The sequence below is a fragment of the Anas platyrhynchos genome, chromosome 16 (genome assembly GCF_047663525.1).
Source record: "Anas platyrhynchos isolate ZD024472 breed Pekin duck chromosome 16, IASCAAS_PekinDuck_T2T, whole genome shotgun sequence".
Taxonomy (NCBI): domain Eukaryota; kingdom Metazoa; phylum Chordata; class Aves; order Anseriformes; family Anatidae; genus Anas; species Anas platyrhynchos.
The window spans coordinates 4,354,558-4,365,422 of NC_092602.1; the positions used below are offsets into that span (position 1 = coordinate 4,354,558).

Consider the following 10,865-nt stretch of genomic DNA (forward strand, 5'->3'; position numbering starts at 1 on the left):
AAAGGCAAAATCAGGAGGCAAAATAAATAAATAAAAAATAAAAAAAAAATAATAAAAAAACGGAGACAAAGCAATAAGCAAGCGTAGCTGGAAAGCCTAAACATCCCCCTTTACTCTTCACCCCTTGGGCTTTCAGAGAAGGAACCGCGAGGGAGGCGACGGGGGACGGGGACCCCGGGCGGGCAGGACCCGGCCCGAGGGGGGACCCCCGGGTGCCGCCGCGGCTGCTGCCACCCCCTCCCGCTCGGTTCCGCAGCTCCCCCTGGGGATGACTCTAGGAGAGGCAGGAACAAGAACAGCCACGCTTTAATTATTGCCATTTCTCTGACAAATCCAGTGTCCAGTAGCTGTCCGGATTTCCCCTTCCCACAGCACAGCTCCGGCCCCACGCACGTCCCCGCAGCGTTTGGGGCAGCACAAGGATGGGACCCGGCGGCTCCTGCTCCCTCTCTGGATGTGTGCCCCAGGGCCAGTGCTGCTGCAAGAGGTTGAGACCGAGAGCTTGGGGAGCTTTGGCTCTGCTCAGCCCAGCAGGATGGGGCAAAAGCTTAGGCTTGCCCCAGGTGAGCAGGCAGCAGGGCTCCCCTTGTGCCCCAGCCACCTCTGCATGCTGCTAAATTCAGCCTCTGCTGGACCTTCTGCAGAGCTGGAGCCCGGTGATAGTCCTCAGGCCCTTCTTCTGGCCCAGGGAGGGCTGGGGAAAGCTCAGCTGCCCCGTGGGCTTTGGACGTGTGCCACGGAGCTGGTGGCCAAACCTCCCTGTTCCCTGCGCTCGGAAGGCAAAATACCAGGACAATATTAGCCAAGGCTGGTGGGGAAGGGAAGGGCTGGCAGGGGAGCACCAGCATGTGCCGGGAGGGGAAGATCTGCTCGCCCTGGGCTCCCAGTGCTGGGACAGCAAAGGGGATGTCCCTTGGGGCAGTGCCCGTTGGGGCAGCCCTACAGTAGTGGCCTCCCGAAGGAGGATGGGGTTCAAACAGCAACAGGAGAACATCGCCTCCCCAGGCAAAGGCCTCAGAGGAGGGGAAAAACAGCAACGAGGAAGTTAGTGGGTTAGTGGTTACACACGAAGGCACGAGAGCCCCGTCCCCAGGCACCAGCTGAGCCCAGCACTGGGTTCCTGGGGGGCTGGAGGGGGTCAGGGGTTGGGGCTGAAGATGGTGCCCGCAAAGAGCCGTCGCTTGAACTCCCTCCAGAGGAGATCCCGCTCCTGGTTCGCTCTCTGCATGAAGCCCCTGTTCTCCTGGGCTCGGCGGGACAGGTAGGGCAGCACCTCATCCACCGGGCCGTAGGGCACGTACTTGTAGACGGGGAAACCAGCCTGACCTGGAGGAAGAGAAGGGGATGGTGGAGAGCCCTGAGGTCACCGGCAGCCCTGGGAATGCCGGCAGCCAGGGCTGGGCCAATTCAAGAAGCATTCAAGCAGAAACATCGAGTTAACACATTTTTCCAGCATGACCAGAGGAGGCCGCAGACGCACAGCCAAGCCCTGCGTACTGGGGGAACTCCAGGACAGAGCAGCATCCGCGCTGGACAACTGCCCGGCCTGCCTCCTGCTGCTCTCTTGGCCTCAGGTCCCTGCTCCAGAGACTGGGATGGGGAGGGGGATCAGCCCTGACCTGCGAGTGCCTGTGTCTGGGCCTGTCTGTGGGGCACGGGGGTCACAAAGAAGCAGGGAAAGTCACCTCAGGTGTCAGGGAATATGTGAGGAGCCCTGGGCTGGAGCTGGGAACCCCACGCTGGGTGCCAGAGCTGGTGGTGTGGGGGCAGTGCAGGAGCACAGCTGGCCAGAGAAGGGGCCCTGGTACAGGACAAAGGTCTGGGCATGTGGCTGACGGGGGGACCTGCCACCACCAGCCTTGCGTCAGCTGAACCAGTCTGCATAGCAAAGAGCTCTGGCTCCCACCACACCAGCATCTACCAGCAGCCCCATTTCAGCTCGTGGCCTGAAGGAGGAATTCCCTTGTCCTGCCACCATGGACACTCAACTGGACTCTACCTCAAAAGTCCTCATCTACACCCTCCCTCTCCATAACCCTGTGCAGCTGTCCCAGCATGGACACAGTCATGGAAGAGGACTAATCCACCACAGCACAGCTCTTCTGGTCACCCTTTCATGCAGGAGCTTTGAAACCTGTCGGTCTCCCCCCTAAACACTCCCTGTGGCACCCATTGTTTTCCAGGTCAGGGCACCTTCCCCTGCCAGTGCCATCCTCTCCTGGGCTTCACCACTTCTGCCCAGGCAACAAGAAACCTTCTTCAGCCTTGTGACAGCCCACAGCCCAGCTCCACTGGCTCTTCAGACCCCACAGCAGGTCAAAGAGACCTCAGGGTGAGCACGGGACAGGAGCACATCTGCCACGTCCCCTCTGCTCCCAGGTACTGGAGCTTCAGCACTCACCCAGGGGGAAGGTGATCTGGTCACACATGCCCAGCAGCTGCCCAAAGCAGACCTTCTTCTCCGAAGGATGGATCCCAAGCTCCATCATCCTGCAAGCCAAACCTTGGTGTTAGGAAAAGAGCAGAGACAGCGTGCTGCCACTGCGTGCCCCACATCCCACTGGAGAGCAAGGCAACGACCCCTCCTCACCAGTCCCCACCTCCGCAAGGTGAATTTGATCGTGTCCTCGTTGTGAGATGCCACCATCACACTGGCTTTCTGGCTGTGCTTGATCTCCTCCAGGATATAGTCTAGGCACCTGCAGGGAAGCGTGGGGTCATGTGGGGAGGGTGTCCAAGCCCAAACCTGGTGGGGAGGGAGGTGGGAGCATGGCTGGGGCAGGTCCCTACCTGTGGTACATCTCATTGGTCTTCTCATAAGTGGGGTTGATGGGATCCTCATAGCCAAACTTTGCTGCTCTCTCCCGTTCCTGCTCCATGTAGGCGCCGCGGACCAGCTTGGTGCTGAAGTGCCAGCCCTCCCGGCGTGACAGCTCCACGTCCACAGTCACGTTGTTGTAAGCCTCCTAGGAGGAGGTGGCAGAGACAGCACAGGCTCATCACATCAGTGCCACGAGCCAGCCCCAGGATCACACCAAATGGACCAGAGCATCACCAAGGTGCTCATCCAGCTGCTCCAGCAGGTCCCTTCCCTACTGTGCGCTCCAGAGCCTGCACAACTTCTGCCAGCCCTCACCTTCAGGTAGCACTGGTAGGTGTTGAAGATGATTGCCCGCTCCTTGTTGAAGCGGCGCTGCATCTCCAGGGTGAGGTGGCTGATGGCTGGCTGGAAGTAGCTCTGCTCTGCGTCCACCATCAGCCTCACGCCCGTCTCCGTGGCTCTCTGGTGGGTGAATGATGCAGGGTGGGCTGCTGGGGCCACCTGCCACGTGTCTCCCCCCCCCCTCCACAGTGGCACCCAGCCCCAGCTTCCTCAGACCTTGGCGAGGATGTCCATCCGCTGCAGCATCCGTTTCATCTGCTGGTCCTCCTCCTCGGTGAAGTGTGAGAACAGAGGCTCGAGCTGCCTGGTCTGAAGTGAGAAGAGCTCGTTCACCGGCTTGCCTGGGGAGCAGCACTCCAGGAGCTGCCCATGGGAGACAAATGCCCTGGGAAGCTCACCCCCAGTCCTTCTGCAAACTCAGCATCCCCCGACCACTGCAGCATGCAGGCTGCCTGCTCCACCAGCCATGCAGAGCCTGGGGACAGCAGACACACACCCTGTGCCCCCCAAATGCCCCTCCAGCCAGCACAGATGCTCCTGTTGTCCCCCACCACCAGCTTCTTGGCACTGGGGGCATAGCCTGGCCAAAGTGTGTACCCACCTTCATGTTGGGGATGAGCAGCAGCTTGGAGAGCTTGGTGCGGCTGTCGATCAGGCTGTTCCAGGCCAGCAGGTCCACGGTGCTGTGAGCAGGAAGCCAGGTCCATGCTGGTGACTTCTGGGGGTCTCTACCATCTCCCAGTCTCACCAGCAAACCATTGCCTGTTGCACGAGGCACCCCGACCCATCTTGTCACCTCCAACAAAAAAAACCCTCTGCTTTCAGAGCCCCTGGTTTCTGCGCCAGGCCAGCGCTGGTCTTTGAAGAATTCCCCTTGCTGCTGCCCAGCTGTCACAGGGACACAGTGAGGCTGGCCCAGGTCCCCCAGTGCCCCCACCCCACAACACCCTGCAGGTCAGGGACAGCTTACCCGCTCGCACCCAGGTTCTCGCCCGTCAACCAGTGCTGGCTCTCTGCCTTGGTCGCGATGCCGAGGTTGGCCAGGGCCTCCTGCCACCAAGAGGAGCATCAGTGCCAAGGAGATGTCAGACCCCAGCAGAGGTGTCACAGGTCAGGGTTGCTCCGAGGACCTCCAGGGCCACCTCCAGCAGCACATCCCTTGGATATCAGCCCGCTCACCTGCAGCTTCTCCACCTCCAGCTTCATCTCCAGTGCTGTCCGCCCACCCTGGCCCTGCTCCACGGCCATTTGGTGGAAGAACCGCCGCCACTTCACCAGCACCTCCGAGAACTGCAGCTGTAGGGGCAGGACCCTGGGTGAGCTGCACAGCTCGGAGCCTTCTGCCGTGCCAAGACTCTGAGGGATCATGTCCAGCACCCACATCATCCACAGCCCTGACACCGAGGGACACTCACCAGGAATTGAGGCCTTGCCAGCGCCGTCAGCTTGATGGCTGAGAAGCCGTCCTCTGAGCTGCCACCTGGAGAGAGCCACCATGGCACAGCCGGCCAGGACACCAGGGGGACAGGAGGGGGTGTGGGTGTCCCTGCAGTCCCCAGGACTGTGAGGACACACCAAGGGCTTACTTGAGGCATCGATGCAGCGGAGGAAGGTCTCCATGTGCTGGTCACATTTGGCCTCATCGGCATAGAAATAGGTGCGGGGGCTGGCGACCCCGTTGCGGTGACTGCCAGATGCACGGTGGGCATGGTGCTGCTTCTTCTCCCTCTGCTCTGCTCCTGCGGTGGAAGAGGCCAGAGAGAGGCCATGTAGGCCCTGTGTTGCCTCCAGTCCTGCCAGCCTCCCTGGGAAGCTCCTGCCATGGGCTCAGGGGTGAAGGAACCTGCCTTGGACCTCACAGGAGCCCACAAAGACACCCCAATGTGCCCTCCCTGCTCTGCTGACTGAGCGGGAGCTCAGCCTTTGCTGAGAAATGGGGCTGGCTGAGGACCTTCGTGTTCCTCCTTCAGCTCACGTAGGAGCTGGGCCCTTCCCCCATGCCAGGCCCGTGGTGCCTGGACCGGCTGGATGCTCTGGCAGATGCTATCTCCTGTGGGCAGGAGAGGCTGGGTCACTCACCTCCTCTCTCCTTCTCGGCTGCAGAGGTGCAGGAGCTAAGAAGAGAAACAGGGAAGATAAGGGCCAGGTCAGCAACCCCTCGCAGCCCCACGCTGGTGGCCAGGGCAGCTCCAGGGCTCCCCTGCTGCCAGCCTGGTGCTGGACCCTGCTCTTCCCTTGCCATCCCATCACCAGTGGATCAAATGCTGCTCAGCATAAGCTCTGTTGGCAGCTCAGTTGCCCCAGATCCTCTCATGGAAAACAAGCGGGGTTCAGCATCCAGGCAAGTGCTACCTGGGGACCCTGAGGAGCACAGGGAGGATGCCCTGACCCTGGGTCCAGAGCTGCTCTCAGCACACCCAAGCCAGCTGTGGTTGAGGACACCCACCCCATGGCAAGGACAGAGTCAGCACTGGTGCTCCATCTCCAAACCTCATCCGAACACCTCCTGTCTCACAGGCACCAGCAGCCAGACCACAAACCGAGGAGCTCTTTCAGAGCGGCTTGCATCAAGCCATAGAAACCCTGCTGCAGCTCAGCTGTCCCGCTCCTCTGCACCTTGGTGTTAGTCAACAGCTTCCAAACACGGCCCCAGCTTTGGCTCCAGCCAACCTCGGATGTAATTTCAAGCCCAAGCCCTTTGCCACGGAGATAAAGGGCTCTGACAGCCCATGCTAGTGCCGGCCAAGTCATGAGTTCCTCCTGGAGCTCAAGCAGCTAAACCTCCTCTCTGACACCCTAAATCCAGCCTGCAGACAGCGGTCTTGCTGAGGAAACCCTGACAGCCCCTGGAAGGCAGCACAGAGATGTCTTCTCCCAGGAGATCTCTCCCTTGTGTAACCCCGGAGTCACTGCCCCTAAATTGGCCATGCCCTACGGAGCCCCATGGGGAAATATGCTGTGAGTCGAGCCAGGGGACTTCCACGGGGGAGTGGGGACACGTGCTCACCCACGTGGAAACCCTGTGACAGGGATTAGGAGCTGCTGGAAGCACAAACAAGCAGAGACAAAGCCCTTCCGTCCGGCTGGAGGCTCCCTGGAGCAGCTTTGCTTTGCTCACAGTGCAGCAAAGCCTCGTGTGAGCCAGGGCAGACGCAGCCAGAGCTTCTGGGGAGCTGTGGGTGCCACGCTGCAACCCGTTGTCCCCTCAAGTCTCTGCTCCATGCCTGGGCTGCCCCTAGGATGACAGGTCAAGAAACTTGCTGCCCCTGAATATGAAGGGTGAGAGAAGGAAAGGAGAGGAGACATCATGTGCTGAGGGATGGGATGTGGTAGCAAAGCCCCTGTCAGCTGAAAGGTCCCCTTGAAGCAGGCTCTGAAGCCCCAAGGACACCTTGCTCTGGCATCTGAGGTGCTGGGGACAAGCAGCAGGAACAAAGCTCTCCTGCCCTGTGCAACCTAATTAGCAGAAAACACTCTTGAATTTGGAGTGTTTTGTATTCCTAAGGACAAACACACCCTTTCCAGCAGCATTCCTGCTGCATGACTGCATCGAGCCCATCACCCCCGAGGGGGGCATTCAAAACAGTGCCATGGTGCTCATTTTATTGTTCTGCATCAAACAAAATAAAGGAGGCTCCTTCCAGCTGAAGAAATAGCTCTTCCTGGGTATCATCTGCTTTCTTTGCAATATTAGTCTTGGCTAACAAAGCCGTTGCTACAAGAAGCAAATGCTACAAGAAGCAGATGCCACTTAACCCAGCAGAAGTCAGCTTATACCTGGCCACAAGCCTCCCAGAGCAGGAAGCATCTCTGAGCACAGCCCGAATGCTTTCGGCAGGCTGCAGCTGGAAAGAAGCCACTTCTAAGACCTGCTCAGGACCTGGGAGCTCACACTTGCCCAGACAAGCACGCTGGTGCCACCACGCACAAGCCACATGCTGTGGAGCTCAGAACAAACCAGGCCCTGTGTGTGCTACAAAGCAGGTGATGAAGAAAGCTCCAGAGGGATGCAAAGGCAGATGCAAGTCACCTCGGCCTCAGCTGCGAGCAAATGTGACTTTCAACTTTAGAAGGTCCCAAGACCAAATCTGAAGAGAAGTGTGAAAGCAAGAGCATGCAATCCTGCTTTAACAAGGAAGAATCAGTGCAGTAGCACAGGGAAAACCTGTCTGTGGATTGCTGTGCACAGGTAAAGTGGCTGACACAGGAGACTCAGGCTTTCAGTAAGTTTTTGATCAGGCTCAAGTAAGTTGTCTCAGGAAAAGCACAAAAAGTTCCCCATGTCAGAAATAAGGAGGTGATAATCCATTTCACCCTGGAGGTTACCACGAGCCCAGCCTATTTGCTTTGCTCATCAGTAGGAGATGGGTCTGGCAGAGGGGATGAGGGAGAAGTCGTTCCTCAATTACCACATGAAAGGCAAGCCTTGTGGTTAGGGGAAGCCCGCACTCAAACTACTGGTGAGGTCTAACGACATGTAGGTAGGAATCAAGCAAAGCACTTGGCAGAAAGTCCTCCAAGCTTGCCCCACACACAAGTTGCCAGCAAACAGCAGGACTGCCGCAGCACCTCCCTGCACAGCATCAGTTCAAATCCTCAGGTGGAGCAGAAAGCACCCTGTGCCCCCCAGCACCCACAGCACACCCTGGTGCAGCACCCGGCACCAGCACTGGGAGTTGGAGGATAAGGGGATGAGGTGTTTTGGGGTGGCTCATTGGCCAGGCTGGTTCATAATCTTGTGCTGGGGCAGATACCAGTGGTCCACACAAGGAATCTCTAGGGAAAGTGAAGTCTAAACACGGTGGGATGCTGCAGACACTCGGGGAGCCCAGAAGCATTCAGGGAGCCTCTGCTGCAGCGGCAGGAGGGGCCCTGCCCACATTAGCACAGCCACAGCCCAGCTCCTGGTGCAGGGTGGCTGTGGGCCAGCAAAGGACTGGAGGCTTCAAGGGGACCACGAGCAGGACCACGATGGGAGGGGGGGGCTCTTCCTTTCTTCCCATGGGAAGCAAAGTCCCTGCCCACCCGTGCCCTACTAGGGGCTGGACCCCGTCCCAAAGCCCGTGGGAACGGACACAGCATCAGGCCGTGCTGCCTGCAGGGGACCTTTCTCCAGCTGCGTCACCGTGAGTTGGCTGCAGCTCTGCTACTCGCGCCTTGAGCACTGGGCCAAGGACACCCGTGACAAGCTGGCGGAGCGCTGGATGCCAGCCCAGGCGCTGCAGGACCCAGCCTGTGCAAGGCATGCAGGGGCACAGGCTCAGCGGGTGCCCGCCCCCCCGCATGCTTCTGTTCCCAGCTGGAAAACCGGTTGCAAGGAGCAGCCACAGCCCATTGCTGGGGCAGCGAGGCATTGAGGCATTTCCACTCGGTTATCTCCAGCTTGGCTGCAGGGGAGCAGGCTGCGCTGGAGGCCCTGCACAGCTCTTTGCGCAGGAGCTCAGCAAACAGCAGATGGCATCAGGCGGCCAGAAACCTGCCGGCTGCAGCTGGTTTGCGCTGGAAAAGCCCCGAAACACCCAGATGCGGGAAGAAAGCAGCTCCTGAGCCCGACACCTCCAGTCCCGCACCTCTGAGCAGAGCAACAATTTTGGCACTGAGCGGGGCACGGTGCCCTGCGCCGACACCCGAGGCTGAGCGCCTGCGTGCCATTTTTGCTATTTTTCCCTCCCCCCCGCCTCGTCCATTTGCTGGAACAAAGCGGGCACGGTGACACCGCGGCAGCAAGGGCTTGGCAGAGCCTCCCGTGCGGGATGCACCGGCAGCAGCACCGCCCCGGGGGGACACCCCCGGGGACAGCAGTCCCGTGCCCGCCACCCCCAAAACCTGCTCCGGCGGGGCCAGCAGAGCCCAGCCGCAGCTCGCCAAGCGCCAGCCCCCCCCGGCAGCAGCCGCTCCCCGATAACAGCACCGGGCTGCGGCGGGGCGATAAGGCTCCGGGACGGGGCGGGGAGGGGGGGGGTGGAGCAGCGCGCGTCGGGGCACGAGGCCCCCGTCGGGTGGCGGGGCCGTGACGCACGCGGGTTCCCGCGCGCCGCAGCCAATGGGAGCAGGGGGATGGGCGCGCTCAGCCAATAGCGGCTCAGCCAAAACCCGCGCCCGCGCCCGCCGCCGCCGCCGCCCCGGTCCCCGCGCTCACGGCTGCGGCTGGCGCCCGGCCGGCGCGGGGCCCAGGTCCTCCTCCACGCTGTAATCCAGCACGGCGCCCACGCCGAAAGCTCGGTTCCGGCGGATGAGCGGCTTGATGGCCTCCTGGTCCTCCCCGGCCACGAACTGCCCGTAGAAGGTCATCTTCATCAGCCGCTCGAACAGCGCCCGGCCCAGCACCCGCCGGCCGAGCTGCAGCAGCTGCGGGATACACGGACACGGCAGCTTCAGCGCCGGGCTCCGACACCCCCCCCCCTCAAAAAACCCTCAAGGGGACCCCCGGGTCGGCTCCGGCATCCCCCGCCCCGCCCCACCCCGCGGCCGGCCCGGTACCCACCTCCCGGTTGTGCTCCACCAGCGGCTCCACGGCGCACAGCCCCAGCACCAGCAGCCCCCGCAGCAGCTCGGCGCTGCTCTTGCTGCGGAACGCCTCCCGGGGGTCCCCAAAATCCACGGCGGGCGGCGGAGGAGGCACCGGCCGGGAACCGGGACCGGGACCCGAGGACCGGGGACCCCGACCCCTACCGGTAGCCGGCGGCGGGGTGGCCCCGGGCACGGAACGGGGGGCGCCCCGGGGGGCTGCGGTGGCGCAGAGAGCCCGCACGGCGCTCCGCGGAACCATGGCCCGGCGGTGCCGCCCGCCCGCCCCGCCGCCTTAAGTACCGCCCGCCCGGCGCCGCCCCGCCGGGCTCCCGCCGGCAACGGGGCTGCGGGACCGCCGCTCCGCCCCGCGTTCCGGCTCCGCAGCCCCGGTGTCTCCCCGGGCCAGCCCTGGGTCGGGGGAGAGCCGTGCAGGGACGGGGATGGCCCTAAGGGAGCCGCGTCCCCTTAGGAAGGGTCGGAGGGATAGGGGGGGCACAGCCGGGTGGGGCTCCGTCCCTTCGGGAGCAGCTTCTGGAGAGCGGTGCGGGGCCAAAGGGAGCCGCGAGGGTCCCCAAAAGGGGTCCCCGTCCCCTCGCAGCCATCCGCGAGCAGCCTGCGGTGTGCCCAGCCCACGGAGCCTCCTCCGCAGGGGGGACCTGGGGTGGGATCTCAGAGCTGGGGCACCGCGCACGGGGCGGGTGGCATCGCGAGCCCCCGCGCTTACTCCTCCTGGGCTGCTTGTGAACGGTTTGGGGGTCTCAGCCGAGCCCCCAGTTCGCTGGGTCAGGGTCCTGGGGTTTTCGGTCGGCTCTGCGCAGCCGGGTGCCCCCCAGAGGGGCTCTGGGGGGTGCCCGGCCCTCGCCCCCCGCAGCTCCCGGGGACCGGCCGGCGGGCACCATTGCACCTCCCCTCTCCCCGTTAGGTTTGCCAGCCCCCGTTTTTCCCCGCATGGAACCAAAACATCTCCTCCCGGCTCCCCGGTGACACCTCGTGCCCGGCGATGCTCACGGCAGCCGCCGCCCGCGGGGTTTGCTCGGGTGGGAACCCTCGGGGGGAGGGCTCCTGCGGCTTTGGTGCAGGATTTGGCTTTTCCAAAACATCTCCCGGTCATCTGAACGCTGCCTGGGTGAGGTGTTGCCACCACCGGGCCGGCGGAACAGGCAGAATTAATTAATTGCGGCAAATGTTTTTT

The 10,865-nt window shown here is 62.2% G+C and overlaps 1 protein-coding gene across 1 annotated transcript; it reads right to left on the reverse strand.

Moving 5' to 3' along the window:
- Positions 1–288: 288 nt before the first annotated feature.
- PRODH (proline dehydrogenase 1) lies at positions 289–9,960 on the reverse strand. The gene is made up of 14 exons (XM_038187358.2): positions 9,648–9,960; positions 9,303–9,511; positions 5,243–5,277; positions 4,750–4,902; positions 4,579–4,643; positions 4,343–4,459; positions 4,134–4,213; positions 3,765–3,846; positions 3,380–3,472; positions 3,137–3,283; positions 2,791–2,966; positions 2,601–2,699; positions 2,402–2,490; positions 289–1,326 (listed from the first exon to the last, which is right to left on the reverse strand). The coding sequence occupies exons 1-14, from the start codon at positions 9,930–9,932 to the stop codon at positions 1,139–1,141; spliced, it is 1,818 nt and encodes a 605-aa protein (XP_038043286.2). The 5' UTR covers positions 9,933–9,960; the 3' UTR covers positions 289–1,138.
- Between the last annotated feature and the right edge of the window lie 905 nt (positions 9,961–10,865).

What these genes read in the sequence shown, in the direction of transcription:
- PRODH (XM_038187358.2), bottom strand. Translation starts at nt 9,932, where the DNA reads ATGGTTCCGCGGAGCGCCGTGCGGGCTCTCTGCGCCACCGCAGCCCCC. An exon ending in TGCTCATCCCCAACATGAAG is followed by an intron (nt 3,473 to 3,764) that starts GTGGGTACACAC and finishes TTCTCACTTCAG; the next exon opens with ACCAGGCAGCTCGAGCCTCT. An exon ending in CCTACCAGTGCTACCTGAAG is followed by an intron (nt 2,967 to 3,136) that starts GTGAGGGCTGGC and finishes ACCTCCTCCTAG; the next exon opens with GAGGCTTACAACAACGTGAC.